General features: G+C 50.1%; 13 protein-coding genes across 13 annotated transcripts; 6 read left to right on the top strand and 7 right to left on the bottom strand.

Moving 5' to 3' along the window:
* Positions 1 to 30: 30 nt before the first annotated feature.
* Positions 31 to 1,266, bottom strand: HPODL_00754 (Low-specificity L-threonine aldolase; the record flags this gene model as incomplete). Its single annotated transcript, XM_014080717.1, has 1 exon — positions 31 to 1,266. The coding sequence occupies one exon, from the start codon at positions 1,264 to 1,266 to the stop codon at positions 31 to 33; it is 1,236 nt and encodes a 411-aa protein (XP_013936192.1).
* A 487-nt stretch (positions 1,267 to 1,753) lies between these two features.
* Positions 1,754 to 1,996, bottom strand: HPODL_00753 (uncharacterized protein; the record flags this gene model as incomplete). Its single annotated transcript, XM_014080716.1, has 1 exon — positions 1,754 to 1,996. One exon carries the CDS (start codon positions 1,994 to 1,996, stop codon positions 1,754 to 1,756), a length of 243 nt encoding a protein of 80 aa, XP_013936191.1.
* Positions 1,997 to 2,550: 554 nt separating this feature from the next.
* HPODL_00752 (60S ribosomal protein L2) lies at positions 2,551 to 3,318 on the top strand (the record flags this gene model as incomplete). Its single annotated transcript, XM_014080715.1, has 1 exon — positions 2,551 to 3,318. The coding sequence occupies one exon, from the start codon at positions 2,551 to 2,553 to the stop codon at positions 3,316 to 3,318; it is 768 nt and encodes a 255-aa protein (XP_013936190.1).
* A 478-nt stretch (positions 3,319 to 3,796) lies between these two features.
* Positions 3,797 to 4,716, bottom strand: HPODL_00751 (60S ribosomal protein L8-B; the record flags this gene model as incomplete). Its single annotated transcript, XM_014080714.1, has 2 exons — positions 3,797 to 4,549; positions 4,714 to 4,716. 2 exons carry the CDS (start codon positions 4,714 to 4,716, stop codon positions 3,797 to 3,799), a joined length of 756 nt encoding a protein of 251 aa, XP_013936189.1.
* An 85-nt stretch (positions 4,717 to 4,801) lies between these two features.
* On the top strand, positions 4,802 to 5,629 carry HPODL_00750 (uncharacterized protein; the record flags this gene model as incomplete). Its single annotated transcript, XM_014080713.1, has 1 exon — positions 4,802 to 5,629. One exon carries the CDS (start codon positions 4,802 to 4,804, stop codon positions 5,627 to 5,629), a length of 828 nt encoding a protein of 275 aa, XP_013936188.1.
* A 40-nt stretch (positions 5,630 to 5,669) lies between these two features.
* HPODL_00749 (Chromatin-remodeling complex subunit IES6) lies at positions 5,670 to 6,041 on the top strand (the record flags this gene model as incomplete). Its single annotated transcript, XM_014080712.1, has 1 exon — positions 5,670 to 6,041. The coding sequence occupies one exon, from the start codon at positions 5,670 to 5,672 to the stop codon at positions 6,039 to 6,041; it is 372 nt and encodes a 123-aa protein (XP_013936187.1).
* HPODL_05167 (uncharacterized protein) lies at positions 6,034 to 6,533 on the bottom strand (the record flags this gene model as incomplete). The annotated part of the gene is made up of 2 exons (XM_014080711.1): positions 6,034 to 6,468; positions 6,498 to 6,533. The coding sequence occupies 2 exons, from the start codon at positions 6,531 to 6,533 to the stop codon at positions 6,034 to 6,036; spliced, it is 471 nt and encodes a 156-aa protein (XP_013936186.1).
* Positions 6,534 to 6,772: 239 nt separating this feature from the next.
* Positions 6,773 to 7,348, top strand: HPODL_00748 (Adenine phosphoribosyltransferase 1; the record flags this gene model as incomplete). The annotated part of the gene is made up of 1 exon (XM_014080710.1): positions 6,773 to 7,348. The coding sequence occupies one exon, from the start codon at positions 6,773 to 6,775 to the stop codon at positions 7,346 to 7,348; it is 576 nt and encodes a 191-aa protein (XP_013936185.1).
* A 15-nt stretch (positions 7,349 to 7,363) lies between these two features.
* HPODL_00747 (exosome complex exonuclease RRP6) lies at positions 7,364 to 9,646 on the bottom strand (the record flags this gene model as incomplete). The annotated part of the gene is made up of 1 exon (XM_014080709.1): positions 7,364 to 9,646. One exon carries the CDS (start codon positions 9,644 to 9,646, stop codon positions 7,364 to 7,366), a length of 2,283 nt encoding a protein of 760 aa, XP_013936184.1.
* Positions 9,647 to 9,745: 99 nt separating this feature from the next.
* On the top strand, positions 9,746 to 10,951 carry HPODL_00746 (Non-ATPase regulatory subunit of the 26S proteasome; the record flags this gene model as incomplete). The annotated part of the gene is made up of 1 exon (XM_014080708.1): positions 9,746 to 10,951. One exon carries the CDS (start codon positions 9,746 to 9,748, stop codon positions 10,949 to 10,951), a length of 1,206 nt encoding a protein of 401 aa, XP_013936183.1.
* Positions 10,952 to 11,208: 257 nt separating this feature from the next.
* HPODL_00745 (uncharacterized protein) lies at positions 11,209 to 13,299 on the top strand (the record flags this gene model as incomplete). Its single annotated transcript, XM_014080707.1, has 1 exon — positions 11,209 to 13,299. The coding sequence occupies one exon, from the start codon at positions 11,209 to 11,211 to the stop codon at positions 13,297 to 13,299; it is 2,091 nt and encodes a 696-aa protein (XP_013936182.1).
* A 39-nt stretch (positions 13,300 to 13,338) lies between these two features.
* Positions 13,339 to 14,283, bottom strand: HPODL_00744 (Mitochondrial oxaloacetate transport protein; the record flags this gene model as incomplete). Its single annotated transcript, XM_014080706.1, has 1 exon — positions 13,339 to 14,283. One exon carries the CDS (start codon positions 14,281 to 14,283, stop codon positions 13,339 to 13,341), a length of 945 nt encoding a protein of 314 aa, XP_013936181.1.
* Positions 14,284 to 14,344: 61 nt separating this feature from the next.
* Positions 14,345 to 16,054, bottom strand: HPODL_00743 (uncharacterized protein; the record flags this gene model as incomplete). The annotated part of the gene is made up of 1 exon (XM_014080705.1): positions 14,345 to 16,054. The coding sequence occupies one exon, from the start codon at positions 16,052 to 16,054 to the stop codon at positions 14,345 to 14,347; it is 1,710 nt and encodes a 569-aa protein (XP_013936180.1).
* Between the last annotated feature and the right edge of the window lie 195 nt (positions 16,055 to 16,249).

The raw sequence follows: 16,249 nt of genomic DNA, 5'->3' as shown, positions 1-16,249 counted from the left end.
TTTTATCGAGTTAAATTAATGTTCATTATGCTATTTTGACTTATCCGCTCTATATATGCGCACGGCGCCCTTGGCCACGTACGGATGTCTCTGAGCGTATTCATATGCCTCTTTGAGCATCTCCTTCAGCCGATCGACTGCCTCGCGCGAGTTCTGGAAGTGGAAGGCCAGTCTATAACCCATAACTTTGAGGCCGTATTTTTCAGACAGCGACGCGAGCACGTCAGGGTCGATCCTGAATTTCTTAGGGTCCAGAAACACAAAATTCGTGTCAGCTGGCGACTCCAATGCAATGCCGTTTGTCTCGCAGAACTGCGCAACGTCCCGCGCAAACTGGTGGCCGATCCGCAGCTTGGCGAAATTCTCGTCGATCGCAATGCTGGCCATCCTCGTCAGAATTCCCGCCTGTCTGATTCCTCCACCGTTCTGTTTCTTAAAATGGTTGGCCTTCTCGATGAAGGCGCGCTCGCCAACCAAAATCGACCCAACAGGAGCACCCAGACCCTTGGATAGACACAACGAGACCGAGTCGAAGTATTGACAGTACTCGCCGATGCTGATGCCGGTCGCGACGCTGGCATTCCATAACCGCGCACCGTCCAGATGCAGTTTCACGCCGTTCGCGCGACACCACTCCGAGATCTCGCGGATGTTGTCCAGGGGCATGATTATCCCGTGCAATGTATTTTCGAGCGAGATAACTTTGGTCGGAGCCATGTGAATATCACCGTCGTCCGGGATGTAGTTCTCCAAAATATCGTCCAAAGTCAGGTATAACCCGTTCGCTGGTATAACCGGGGTCACCATCGCCTGCGACAGAGTCGCCAGCCCACCAGCCTCGTGCGCATACACATGGCCTCTGTAATCGCACAGTATCCGGTGCGGAGGCTGGTGTAAATGCGCCCGAAGCCCGATCTGGTTCGACATCGTGCCCGAACAGCAGAAAAGAGCGGCTTCCTTGCCCGCCATATGCGCAACCTTGGCCTCTAGTGCCAAGGTATCCTCGTCTTCCTTGTAGACAGAGTCTCCAACAGAGCACACGGCCACCGCCTGCAGCATCGTCGCAGTCGGCACCGTGAACGTATCGGATCTGAACTCGTTGTGTGTCGGGTAGTTTTCGCTAACAGTCATGTCTACACCAACAGGCGATCTGCCCGCCCCTATATACTCGTCCCGACGCACGAAAACTTTTTGGGAGGTCGTGTACATACCAAAACGGTTGGCGATAAGATTGGCGAGATCTGGCTCAGGGACGCGTGAGAGCATCTGGAAAGAGCTCAGGATGGGCTATGAAATGACACAGAAGCGCTCGGACTAGTCCCGTGTTGCTGGAGCCCCTACAACGACCGCTAGCAGAGGCCGAAATTCGGGTGTTGCGGGTCGTGCATGACCGAGACGGGTAGAAAATTCCATGGACGTTCATTGGACCGTCCTCGGGCGTCAGTCTAGCTATGACTAATAGCAGGTGTAGGCTCGATATATGTGAGCTCGTAAGATTATATAGGCCATTTAGGCCCGTTTTGATGCTGTCTGCACTCCATATCGATAAGATAGAGCCGTCTGCAGGATATTTGACTTGGGCGGAGCAGCCATGACAGGTCGGCATTGTTTCATGCAGCCAGAGTCAAACGGTGTGCGGAGATTTACAGGTCAGCTACAGGAACCAACACCTTGCACCGAGGAGTCAGGAAAAAGTCAAAAAACGAGCGGCAAGAATTCGCATGGTGTACGGGTGTATTGTACATCTATCTACCTAAGCCTTCACTTCTCTAATACCGGCTTCTCTGAATATGGAATCTCCCTCTGAGTAGGCTCTTCCTAGACCGAACCCGAGGCCCAGCCACACTGGGAATGCTCTTCTTCTGAAAAAGAGAACGGACGCGAGCACGCCGGCTCCGAAGCCGAGACCAGACTTGACAATTCCGTTCGAGATGACCACATCCCACTTGGCGTTGACCAGGGACGTGGATGGGGAGGAGGTAGCGATTTCGGACATCTGGGGGAGTTAGTATTGGTGGGATTGGGGGTTACGTGGGGAGGAAGGCAACGTCGGGATCTGTGGCCATGCAGAGTGGTCGGCGTGGGGGGAAAGAACTAACAATGTCTGTTTTGTGGAACAGCAATTGGGACGTCTTGCTCGAGAGTTGTAGATCAGAGGTGGTGGTGGTCCAGAGTCAATGACCATCTTTTTCTTCTGGTGGTCCCATTAAATCCGACGAGCTGAACATAGCTCGAGGAACCAATGTCGATGCGCTTCTTCAGCTCATTATTTGTGCCCGCAGATTACCCGTATGAGTCCCGTTCCGGTATACATACCTGTTCAGCGTATGAGTCTTTAGTTTGTTTTCGAAAATTGATGGAAAATGAATGGTCTGGCATAAGTCCCTGTGCGCGCGAGTTGTACTGTGCGTCGGTCGTCGCGTCGTTGGGAAAACCTCCTTCCCCCAAAACTGCAGGGCCGCTGCCCTTGCCATTTATCACGTGCCCTGATTTTCTCCCTCTCTCTCACCTTTACATTTTCAGGTCTGAAAAATTTTATTTCCAACCAACATGGGTAGAGTTATCAGAAACCAGAGAAAGGGTGCCGGCTCCATCTTCACTTCGCACACCAGACTCAGAAAGGGTGCTGCCAAGCTGAGAACCTTGGACTACGCCGAAAAGCACGGATACATCAGAGGTGTTGTGAAGCAAATCTTGCACGATCCTGGCCGTGGAGCTCCATTGGCCAAGGTTGTCTTCAGAGACCCATACAAGTACAAGCTCAGAGAAGAGACCTTCATTGCCAACGAGGGTGTGTACACCGGACAGTTCATCTATGCCGGTCAAAAGGCCTCTTTGAACATCGGTAACGTGTTGCCATTGGGAGCCCTGCCAGAAGGTACCATCGTTTCCAACGTGGAGGAGAAGGTTGGTGACAGAGGTGCTCTTGGAAGAACCTCTGGAAACTACGTGATTGTCATTGGTCACAACCCAGACGAGAACAAGACCAGAGTTAAGCTGCCATCTGGAGCCAAGAAGGTTTTGTCTTCTGACGCTAGAGGTGTCATTGGTGTGATTGCTGGTGGAGGAAGAATTGACAAGCCATTGCTCAAGGCCGGTAGAGCTTTCCACAAATACAAGGTCAAGAGAAACTCCTGGCCAAAGACTAGAGGTGTGGCCATGAACCCTGTTGATCACCCTCACGGTGGTGGTAACCATCAACACATTGGTAAGGCTTCTACGATCTCGAGAGGTGCTGTTTCTGGTCAAAAGGCCGGTTTGATTGCTGCCAGAAGAACTGGTTTGCTGAGAGGTTCGAAGGACAAGAACGACGACTAAGTACTGGGAAATAGCAGAGTAATCATCTACAGATAAATGTTTTTCATGCGTACATCTAGCACGACCGTATCTACCGTATCTACCTTCATTTTGCTTCATTTCCTACGCTCTACCTCTGTTGTTCTACACGTGCAACGCACTAATCAAATCCACTTCTTATTAACTATATCATTGCCTAGTTCTTCTTCTGAGCAGCCAAAGCCTTAGCAGTTCCGTGCAAAGCGTATCTGTGGTTTCTTCTGAACTTAGAATCCACACCCTTCAGAGAAGGGTATCTGTGGGTCTTTGGCTTCTTGATACCGTTTCTGTGGGCCTTTCTGGTCTGGTTGTGGGCGGTGTGGTTCTTCGACTTAGCCATGGTGAATAATAAGTTGGCGAATATTTTTTACAGGCTTGCAATATACCACTTGGAGGTGGCAGGTGTAGATTTTTCGCAGTCACAGTTTTTTCGGAAAGTACACAGTTCTATCTAGCCAGGCTACTCCGCCTGGGCTCTACTTCTCTTGGTCAGTTTGGCGGTGGTTTTGGCGCCCATGATGCCGCCGCCCCACTGTTTTCTGGCCTGCTCGTACTTCTCGGCGAAATTGGCGTCCACTGTCGAAACAAGCTTGGCCAACGTAGCCTCGTCCTCGGGTCTGACATCCACCAAGGCAGCAGCAGCAGCGGTCTTCTGGTGCACCAATGCACCCAAACGTGCCTTACCCTTGACGATAGCGTATGGAACACCCATCTTTCTGCACAGAGCAGGCAGGAAGACAACCAATTCGACAGGATCCACGTCGTTGGCAATAAGCACCAACTTGGCCTTCTTGTTCTCAATCAGTGAAACAACATGGTTGAGTCCGTACTTGACAACAAACGGCTTGGAAGAAACGTCCTCCTTCTTGTTGCCTTCCGCAATGGCGGCTGCCTCCCTCGACAGTCTCTCCTTCTTCTCGGACTTTGTCTCTGGTCTGTACTTGTTCAACAACTTGAACACCGCGACGGCAGAGTTTCGGTCCAGCGTGTGGAAAAACTGGGCGATGGCAGGCGGCACCTTGAGTCTCATGGTCAGAACCTTCTTCTGTCTCTGCAGTCTCACGTACTGCGGCCACTTGACAAACCGGTTCAGGGCCCGTTTTGGCTGGACATTCTGTCCGATTCCGTAGTTTCTAGGCGTCGCGTCATAAACGGACGTCTTGACAGCTTTCTGCTGTTTGGCTAAAGGCGCTGGAGCAACTTTTTTCGAAGGCTGGGTCATCGAGGTTAATACTCTAGGAAAATCGGTCATCGAGCACTAATCTCTACAGTTTGTCGAGCAAACTCAGCAAAAAAAAAGACGCGCACCATCTCTCGGTACGTTTACAAAGATCCGGCCGCATCTCAGAGATCAGCGCCGTCTTTAGCCGTACTTACCATAACGATTGATTGATTGATTGACTAAAAAATTTTCCCACGACATTTTTATGTATATCACACCTCAAACCCAATTTCACTTATCTAAATGGACCTTGCCAGCTTTTCTCTTCTTGCCGGCGCAGAGACGCCTTCCCAACTGCGCACCCAACTTTCGGGCATTGCCGGCTCCATATCACTTGCCTGCTGGCTGGTGCTGCTTCTTCCGCAGCTGATTGAGCAGTGGCGGCTGAAATCGGCAGAAGGCATCAGTCCACTATTCCTCCTGTTCTGGACGCTCGGAGACATTCTCAACCTCGCGGGCGCGCTGTGGGCCGGTCTCCTGCCCCAGGTGATTTTGCTGGCGGCATGGTTTACTGTCGCAGACGCCTTTACGCTGGCATTCTACTATTACTACACCTACGTGTATCCCAAAAGGAGACAACCAGAACGCACACCGCTGCTGACAGACACGCCGCGTCGCAAGTCGTCCACCATCGAGGACATCGTGCTCCAGCCTCAGAACCACTCCGTGCTTGTCAGATACGTGCTGCCGCTGCTCGCCGTGTTTGTGGCCGGCATCATTGGCTACCTGTGCTCGTCGCCAGCCAAGGAGCAGCCCGACATCGAGCTGGCCATTGGCCCGCAGATCTGCGGTTATTTGAGCGCGGCGCTGTATCTGAGCGCCAGACTGCCGCAGATATACCAAAATTACACCAAGAAATCGTGTCGCGGGCTGAGTCTGCTCTTCTTCATGTTCTCGACCCTGGGCAACGTCACGTACGGCCTGCAGATCCTGTTCTATCGCTCGGACTGGGACTACGTCGTGCTCAACAGCAGCTGGCTGTTGGGCTCGCTGGGCACCATTGCCGAGGACCTTGTCATTTTCGCCCAGTTTTATATGTACAGACAGTCGGAGACGGCAGTGTTCGAATAAAAAGCTCAGTTAAAATCAAATTAAATAAAATTATTTGCCCATGTCCAATATTGTCGAAATATCAGACAGGCTCAATTCGCCGCTGCCGTTCAAGCCGCCCTCCTACAAGCCTGCCAAGCGCAGACACAGGTTTCTAAGACAGATCCTCAACGACGAGGCCAAACGGATCCAGCTCAAGCAACAGCACGCCCACGACCCAAATCTCGTGACATATCAGTCGCTGTCGGCGCCACCCTCGCTCAGACCCACCAAGACCTACTGTGACATCACAGGACTGCCCACGCACTACAAGTCCCCGCACAACCAGCTCAGATACTACGACAAAGAGTGCTACGACATCGTCAAACACATGGCTCCCGGCGTTGACCAGCAGTATTTAGCGTTGCGCAGTGCCAACGTGGTGCTTAAGTAGATAATGAACGATTTTCCCATCTGGCAACGGCCTCCTTGATCTGGCGGTCGAACCGCGGATTCTCGATCTCCTCGTTTTCGGACTCAATGGTCTTGAACGGGTTGCACACCAGCTTGAGGTATGCGCGCTGGATGTCGGCGAAAACCCCGTTCAGGCCCTCGTCCGGCAGCTCGTTTTCCGCGCGTGTAGCCCCCACGACGATCCGCAGCCCCGTGCTCGTCTGGTGTCCAAACACGTACACCCCGTCCTGCACAAACAGCAGAACATAGGTTTTTTTCGTGTTTGGGTCTGGGGCCGGCTGTGCAAATGGCGACTCAAAGATGTCCAGCGACATGTGCGACAGGAAGTTGTACTTGAGCAGCTCGTTGGCGGTGCGCTCGTCCGCTGCACTGCCTGCCACAAACGGCTGGATGTACAGGGGTCGGTTCTGGTTAGCGTAGCGTGGGGAATACTTACATCTCTCGATATGAGCGAAACAAAAAGAATTGTCATGAGAAACAAAATCGTCGCGTCGAAGATATATATGAGGGAAGCCTGGTTTACGGATTGCCGGCCCGAACATGGCCTTGTTTTCACTTCAGGGTCTCACTAATGTGCTGGCAAAACCCGCGATAGTTTACAAAAGGCCAGCGTCGCAGTTTTTCAGCTTCCCAAGTTCGCAACTGCGAACCCTTGGCCCAGGCTGCCGGCAGTGCATCGACCTAATTTTTTTAAATTTTTTTCCTATCAACATGTCTTCAGAACTTGCTGAAATCGCGGCAGAACTCAAGTCCGCGCTCCATCAGTACCCGAACTTCCCCTCCGAGGGCATCCTGTTCGAGGACTTCCTTCCTATTTTCAGAAACCCGGCTCTCTTCAACAAGCTCATCAAAGCGTTCAAGATGCACCTGGAGGCCCGATTCCCTGACCAGACCATCGACTACATCGTCGGACTGGAGTCCAGGGGCTTCCTGTTCGGCCCAACGCTTGCCTTGGCTCTCGACGCAGGCTTTGTGCCTATCAGAAAGAAGGGAAAACTGCCCGGAGAGCTGTACAGAGCTGCCTACACTAAGGAGTACGGCGAAGACTTCTTTGAAATACAGGTCGAGTCCATCCCAGAGGGATCGAACGTGGTGATCGTCGACGACATCCTGGCCACCGGAGGCTCGGCCAAGGGTGCCGGCCAGCTTGTTCAGATGTGCAAGGCTAATATCCTCGAGTTCTGCTTCGTGATGGAACTCGACTTCCTCAAGGGCAGAGACAAACTGCAGGCAGACACGTTCACGCTGCTCAGCGGCCAGACTGAGTCTCTGAAGGAGTCTAAATAGATTCTTTTGCTAATACTATTTTTTCTTGAATATTAGGTTGCGGCCGCTCGTCACTGGCCGTTTCTTCTTTGGAGCAGCCACGGCGCCCTCGTTTTTGTACGGCTCGAACACCTTGCGCTTTTTCTGCTGCGGTTTCGAAACCATGATCTTTTGCGACGTGTCGAGCTTCTCGGTGGCAGGGGCGTCCTGCTTGCGTTTCCGCTGCTGGTGCTTACGCAGCGTAATGATCTCGTCGGGAGCCGCGCTCGTCAGACCGCTCTCGGGCTCAGGCGTCTCTGTTTCTTCCTTCTGCTCTGGCTGCTCTGGCTGCTCGTCAACAGGCTCCTCAGAAACGTCAATTGCAACGTCTCGCTGAATCTTCAAATACTCCAGCGCCTTTTCCAGCCGGTGCTGCTTCACGTCCGCACCAATAAAATCCACACCCCCATTTCTAGTGTACCGCACCGAAAACACCCCGTTGTCGGCCTCTTTCGCCAGCACAACGCCATCGTAGACGGGCCTGTTGGCCGCCTCAAACTTTTGCTTTACGGTTTCAAACGCCAGTTCAATGTCTTTGGGGTTGCCTTTCGTCGTCGCCGGCTTTTTCTCGTAGATACTGTCCCACAGCGCCGTGTCCATCTGCTTTAGCTCCTCCAGACAGTCCTGGATCAGCACAACAAGCTCCTTCAGCTTCGAGCGCACAAATTGCGACCCACCAAACCGCGAGGACGAGTTGATCACCTCCAACACCGTCCGCTCGCTGACCTCCTCCGAGTCCTGGCTAAAAGCGTTCACCAACGACACAAGCATGAAATCAGACATGATATAGCGCGGCGACTCGTCCTCTCGCCGGGCCTGCTCGTCCCGCCATTTGAAAAGCACCTCCAGCAGAGGTCTCTTGGCCATTGGAATTGAGTTTGAGTCCGCCAGATTGCTCCACGGAAGGTTTGTCGGGTTATGCACTGACACAAGCCCATTCTTAAACTCAGGAAGCTGCGGCACAGACTGGTTGGTAGCAACGACTTCCGCGCCGCTGGAAAATCCGTTTGCCGACTTGACGTTTCTTGGTTTAAACGTCGAGTACTCGTAACGTCTGTTAGACACCTTGCGTGACTCATACAAAACCTTTTTTAACTTGTCTGGATTCTGCACAAGCTCGCTGTGCATTTTGTAGAAAACCTCAATCAGAAAATGTGTGTCTGCTTTGGCGTAGTTCTTCATTTCTGAGTTCAGCGGGCGCATTCTCCAGTCGGCCAGCTGCCATTTCTTCGATGTCTTGAATTTCACATACGTCTCCAGTAAATGTGCAAGTGAGTGGCGGCCAAGCCCCAGTTCTCTGGAGGCATGGTAAGTGTCAAATAGCGAAACAACATAAAGCCCAAGGTCCCTCTGGAGCCAAATTATGTCCATGAACGCGCCGTGGAAGACTTTGACAATGTTTGGGTCTGTGAAAATGACGTTCAGATTCACCAGATGCGGTCTGAGCTCTGGGCTCAATGGGTCAATCAAATAGTCTTTCTTTGTGTCGGTGGTTAGTTGCATCAAACAGGTGATTCCGTGGTACGTTCTGTAGTCGTGGTGCTCCAGATCAACGGCAATAACCTTACATTTGCTCAGCTCAACAAGCAGATCGTCCAGCTGTGCTGGATTATCTATCCAGGTCGGCTCATCGCACTCTTTCCACGGAATCGAGTCAAACGATTCTTGTTGCTGCAGAATCCAATCTGGATACGGCTGGTTCATAATCTCGTAAGAGTATGGGTTCTCGTAGTGCTCTGGCACGTCTGGAGCTGCAGACACCAGCTGCATACTCTCCTGGAGCGGGATCAATGCGTTTGGCTTTGTTTTAATAAGCGGTTTGAAAGGCGACGTCTCGAAGTTGTTCACGGGGGTCTTGAAGAGCAGCTGGGGCTTCTCTATTTTTAGCGACTGTGGAGTGCTCTTGCGGGTTCCCGAAGTGTCAGTTTCGTCCAAATATGTGAATTCGTCCTTTGTTTGGTTCGTCTGCTCCTTCTTCGTGCCCTGCTCGAGAGCTATTTCGGCGTTTTCAAACAGTGTATCCAGCACACTGCTCACAACCTTCCAATTTTCTTCCTCTTTGTCGGCATGGAGCTGGCCGTCCTGGTCACTGGTGATAGAAAATGCATTAGGAAGCAGCTCGTTCAGAAGATCTATGAGATGTTGGTTCAAGGCGGTGCTTTCACTTTTCACAGCAGGATCTATGCTATTGTAAAATGAAATATCCTTGGCATTCACGGCCGAAGATAAGCGAATCAAATTGATTAGCGACGGAGCCAAGGACTCCAGGTCAAAAGACATTGCTTTAAATTTTTTTTTTTATTTTTAATTTGAATTTTTTTTAGACACTATTTTCAAGTATTTTTCCCAGCCAATTTTCTTAGTGGCAAATAATTCGAAATGTCTCCAATCGACGCGGATGCTTCAACTGTTTTGATTACACTACGAGAGCAAATTGAGCCTTCGGGAGACTCTGACCTTGTTGGAGCTATGTACCAGCTCGAGGACTTGTACGAGAGAAAACTGTGGTTCCAATTGTCTGAAGTGTTGTCACAGAACGTTTACAAGAATGAAAATAGCAAGCCGATCAGACTAAAGCTGTTTGAGAACTTTGTGCTGAAATTCAACGACAAAATTAACCAGCTCAAGCTGATAGAATTCTTGCTCCTATCGCTACAGGATTGCGACTTAAAAGAGCGCCTCGAATACTTGACCAATCTCAAAGACCTCATCAGAAACAGAAAGAACATCAAAAAAACCGATGACGACGACATCGCCGACATAGATATCATCCAGGCACTGCTTTTCCTAGAAATCGAGATTGCAGGCGTCAAACTGAATCTGGGATTTGTGGACGAGGCATCGGCCATCATCGACGAATGCTCAAAGAAAATCGACAAGATCAATTGGTCCTTGGACAACAGGATTAATGCCAGCTACTACTTTACGAATGCCAGTCTTATGAAACTCAAGGGCGACTACACTGCCGTTTACTACAACTCTCTATTGTTTTTGGCATGTATCGACAATCTCGACAATCTTGCCAACAAGCATGCAATTGTCAAGGATATCTGCGCAAGTGCATTGCTCGGGGACAAAATCTACAATTTCGGAGAGATCATCATGCACGACATCTTCCAGTATCTGGATATTGCTTGGTTGAAACAGCTAATTCTTGCGCTCAATTCTGGCGATCTGGCCGCTTTCGAGCAGGTGATTGGCAACCCTGAGATCAAACAGATCCCAGAGATTGCCTCCAATGTCGGATTTCTCAAGCAGAAGATGTGCATCATGTCGCTGACCAAGCTAATCTTCAACAGCCCAACACAGAATAGAACGTTCAAGTATGACGCCATTATGGCACAGGTGCCTTTCCTGCAAGATTATAACGAGGTGGAGAACCTGCTCATCAAATGTTTCAGTTTACAGCTGATGAAGGGGCTTATCAACGAGGTCAACTCCGAGGTTGAGATCTCCTGGATTCAGCCAAGAACAATGACGTTGGATCAGATCGAAGCCATGAAGAAAAAGCTTATTGTGTGGAGCGATAAGGTGAGCGATCTGAACCAGTACATGGCTTCTGCTGGCAAAGAGCTGTGGGTGTGATCGCAAATCTAATATCATACCGTATCGTTTAGCTAGTGTAGAGATGTATCGATTGGAATATTTTTTATTTTCACCTGTGGGGGGAACTATTTTTTTTCGAAGTGGCAAATGGGAGTATAAAGAATTGAATATTTTATCAAAATAGCTGGATAAATCGCCCTCGACAATATATTTAACCACACAGAAAACTACCACCCAAGGTGTCGTACAATTCCTTAGAATACGAGAAGCCACACTCATTGTTCAACAATCCTTAGATGAGAGATTCCAACAACAAATCAGTAACAGCCAACAAGGCAGCAGTATCCATAACATCCACTTTGTATGACCGGCGAGCCCTGGATTGCACGGAAGACAAACCTCTGGTAAACTCATTGAATCATCTTACGTTCCTGGCTTCGTCTTCATTGAAGGTGCGCGAGGCGTTGTCCCAGGATGGAGGGCTGGAAAGATTGGTCGATATCTTGTACGAATGTCAAAGTCCATCGACCGAGAAGGAAAAATGCATCAGTGCATGGAAATGGGTCCTTGCTTTCCAGTGTTTAGTTTTGGTGGGAACTAGAGGCAACGAGAGAATTAGAAAGAAAGTGGTGGATGCTGGAATGATTCCTATAATCGCAACGATCCTTGACAACTATGTTATTTCGAAGAAGACCGCGTGGAATTCGCATTTGCAGAGCAACAAGGACAACTATCTCAACGTTAGAACCACCAGCACTGCGAACACCACAGCCACAGAAGGTACCTCTGAAGTGGGCGACGACTTACTAACGAACGCATCGTCTTTTACTGCTGCCACGGATGAGTCGCAACTGGCGCAGCAGCAGCAGCGTAGCAACGAAATGTACGACGATTTCAACAACGATCAAATCAACGAGGTGTTTCAGAATGTGAGACGCCTCGTGGAGGAGGCCAACCAAACGGTCATGGAGGCCGAGGCTGAAATCCACAAACACGAGCAACATAAAAAGAAAACCTTAGGCGATCTAGGTCTGGGCGATGCAGAGGCACAGCTCGACGAAGAGTACTCCAAAATATCGAAGTCCCTCACCTTCCTCAATTTCCTCGATAGACTTAACACTACCGACGATATCTCGAAAATCAATCAAGAGCTCATGACAAGTTATAGCGAGCTGACTAAGAACGCGGTATTTACCAATCAGCTAGTCAATAACCCTGAAATCTCGAACATTCTCAGGGAAAACATGTCCTCGACGGATCTTCCGTTTTTCAGAGCCACGGAGGACAAATTCAATCAGTCCATTCCACGCAACTTCGAAAACGGGATCTTGATTCCGAAAGAGGACGACGTTATTTGGTCGCTGCAAGTCCTGGCATTCATCTCCAAATACACTTATCTGAGATATAAGCTTGCCGATACCTACATTGTGAACGGGCTGTCACTTAGAAATTACAATATACCACCTCCTTTGGAGACGGATTGCGACATGAACGAAACGGGCGATTTACTGAACGATATTTATGATGACGAGGACAGTTCGGAGGATGAAGACGTGGCGAACGACTTGAACGAGTTTGTGATTCCGAACGAAAATAATTTTGGCGTGACTTCGAGCCTGACGCACCAGCAGTTCTCGGAGAACATATCGCTGGGCTCTAGCTCGACGAAGTCCAAAAGGCAAAAATACAGCGACCGCAAGAGCGAATCGAAATACGCGCATTTGTTACGGGATTACAACTCACTTATAAACGAGCAGGATCGGATAGAGAAGGCGACGAAGCTAGAAAAGTTTGCTCTGAATATTTCGCGATACGCACATCGCGAACACAATATTCTGAGACTCCGGAACAACCAGATCTACAAACGCAAAAGAGAAAAATACGCTTCTACATGGGACTACGACGAGTGGGACGATTTCGAGATGGGGCCTCTATCTCTGATGTTCCCCAATTCCCAGACGATCGACCCAAACATCCGTCCTATCAAACGGGTCAACATATTCCCACTTGTCGAAAAGTTTACTGTCAAGCATTTGCATTCTAAGGACATTACCTATTGGGCCTCTGTGATTGTGCGAAATTCCAACAGAAAGGACGAGAGCAAAGGGGGAAGACGGCAATGTGCATACTTTGGCTGTGGCAAGTGGGAAGACGAGCCTCGCCAGTTTGCTAAGTGCCGGCGATGTAAGCGTGCGAAGTATTGTTCCAAAGAGTGTCAGTCCAAGGCTTGGACGTACCACAAGTATTGGTGCAATGCTGCTAGCGGGTCTACCAGCACAACGACGGGGTCTGGAACCGAAGCGGGTGCACAGAGCTGGGGAGAACAAGCCGAGCAGACAGACCAGACAGATCAGGACCATGATTCTGCACTTGTACAGTCGCAATGACGGATTTTATGAAGTCTCTATTAGCATCGATATATTAGTTTAGACAAACAGTCCCGATTCCACCATGAACGTCAGCTTCATGGTTTGTTCCATGAAAGTGAGCGTGAGAACGGTGTGAGGAGCAATTCTGAGCAACTGTGCTCCGAATCCTTTATAAAGAGCTCCAATACCCTCACTTTTAACGGTCTTGATCAGACAGTCGATAGGGCCAGAGTACTTGTTTCCCTTTTGGTTGTAGACTCTGGTGAGAATAACGTCTCCTGGGTTCATCACCACACCGACTCCGAGACCCGAGATTGTACTGGAAAGCAGGTGAAGATGCGGGCCTTCCTCAATCAGTCCTGTCTTGAGCAACTCGTGCTTAGCAAAGTTGTAAATCGGCAGCTGAACTGAAGAGCCCATACCGGTTCTAATGATGGCTGCATCCACTCCTCTGAAAAGCCCAGACAATCCGCCTTGTCTATACTGCGAAACAAGTCCGTTCCACGTTGAGGTGTAGTGAGTCTGCTCACCGATCTTGATACTAGGCGAGTACGACTGCATCCGGGTCTTGATGAGGTAGAAAGGCGAGCCGACAATGGCACCGGCTATACCAGATAGCGCTCCTGCCGCGACGTTGACCGGGATGCTTTGGACCGAATGTGCGTCCTTCGACGGGAAGATAACGGAGTTGATGAAGTTTCTGACCGGCTCGTACAGGCCGAGACGACATCCGTTCAGTCCGAGTTGGTAGATGTACGCGCAGAAAAGACCTTTCTGACATCCCCTAATACCCTCGTTTTTGAAGATAAGACCCAGAGCCTGGAACGGATTTTTGTAAACTCTCGGGGTGTTGGTTGCACTGGACAGCTCTCCTTCCAGCTGCATTCTGGTTTTCACCAGCTCGATCGGATTCGTCACCGTCACAGCTCCGCAGGCCGCGAGTCCTCCAGCGATGAACCCGCCAACTGTGGACACTTTTTGAGACGCTGTTTTGTCGGACATCCAGATAAAGTGGAAAAAAAATAATTCGAAAAACAATCCAAAAAAATATCGCTCATCTCCGTCATAGTTTATCCTTGATCCCGTTCAAACGATATTTCACGTCCCTCAAAACCTTGGACTCTGGGTTCCAATTGTCGAATTCTTTGAAAACCATGTCGATCTCCTTCTCGCCGTCGCCCAGTCGCTTCTTGACATCGAAAAACAGGCCTCTTGTGCACCACGGCAGTGTGAATGGGTTGCTGCCTACTTCCGAGACGTCGATCTCGCGGAATTGGACCGGCTGTTTCACGGCAAGGCTAGAGTCCATTGTTTTCAACGCAAAGTTGAGTGCGAGCTTGTATACGTCGGGGCTGTTGTAGATCCGAGAATGGCCACCCCCAGTAAGCGGACCTGCCAAGGCGTGGCTCATTTCCGCAATCACTCCGTGATCCGTGTACCCCAAGTTCTGTAGCATACACGAGAGCTTCACTATGCGCGCGACAAAGTCTGGAGTGTTCGATTTGCCGTCAATGTAGACCGCTTTGTATATGTTGGGGTGCGAGACATGGTAGCCGATCGAGGAGTAAAGAGGAACCAATTGGTCGTTGACAGAGCCCACTAGCGTGATCTTCACGTTGTGAGCGATCAGATTGCGCACACTTTCTAAATATTTGCGGCTTTGCAAACTCTGGAAATTCTGAAACTGGAAGAGCTCCAGCATGGACTCATTCTCGATAGACGAATAGGCCCTAATAAATAGCGACTGGTCCATTCCGTAGTAAGGACCAATGTTGATACCTGCCATTCCTAAGATGGCTATGCGTTTATTGTCTGCGATGAGGCCATGTTCTATCATCTTGGAAATCAGCATCATGGCTACCGGAGTGCCCTGTGAATGCGCACACACATAGATGAAATCAGCTTTTTCCACCTCCTCGTGCCACTTCTGCATTGCCTCAAAGAAGAACTCCACTCTGTCGAAGATCTTGCCTTCCTTTTCAAGTGCTATTTTTTGTGTCTCGATGCTCATTCCCTGCTCTTGGGCCCACGCGCTGATAGCATCTTCTGCCGCCCGTGCAAATCGTGCAGACGTCCCTGTGGGCTCCCCAATAAGCGGGCGGATCATTTTGGTCGGGAAGAACCCGTGGACGCCAATGATGAGCACTCGTCGGAAGTTGGACGCACGGATTTTTCTGCTGAGATGGCCTATTGGCGTTGGCTCGTACCCGGCCAGAGACTTTATACCATTGAGGGCGGAATAAACGTAATTTCCGGCTGTAATACACGGCAACGACTCGAATTGCGGCACCACCAAATCGGGCCTGCTCGGTGCAGACGACAGTTTCTGTTTTTTCTTCTTGGGTGAATCGGCTGGCTCCTGCCTCACCGGTTCAGACAGCGTAGCATCTGTCTCTATCGGGGTCGGTTGCTCCACGGGTCTAGTATTTCTGGACCAGAACGACCACGATTGCGCACGGTCTTTGGTTTCCTTGGGTTGCTCTATTTCCTCATTCTCGGCATCCTTGCATACTGACCCCGAGTCGGGCTCCAGTTTTGGGCTCACAGGCTCGCTTTTGAGCGATTTGAGCGAGGCGTTCGATGTCGACCGCGCCTGCAATTGCTGTGTCTTGGAAAAGGTCCAGGAATTGAGCAGTTTCCTGGGCGCTGAGTCAGCGGCAAGTTCTGTGCTACTGCCGTTTTCTTGATTCTGTTCGTCTTCAAACACCTGGCTCTTCACCGATCGTAGCAGCTGGTCTATGGTGCCTCTTTTACCCTTGGTTGCGTTACTCATTGGCGATTGCGAGATTAACCGCCTTATAATGTCTTTTACTTGGCTCTTCAAAACAGAATCACTGCGGCAGGTCGTACGTGCCAATGCTGCGGAGCAGAAGCAAAGACAAAAAAGAAGAAGAGACTTTTCTTGTGTCAAAATTAAATTCCCCCCCAGTAAATCTAAAATAAATCCTGGGCACTGCCAGAATCGCGA

This window comes from Ogataea parapolymorpha, chromosome III (assembly GCF_000187245.1).
Source record: "Ogataea parapolymorpha DL-1 chromosome III, whole genome shotgun sequence".
Taxonomy (NCBI): Eukaryota; Fungi; Ascomycota; class Pichiomycetes; order Pichiales; family Pichiaceae; genus Ogataea; species Ogataea parapolymorpha.
Note: the sequence above shows the minus strand (reverse complement) of the source record. Positions and strands in the feature narration are given on the sequence as shown.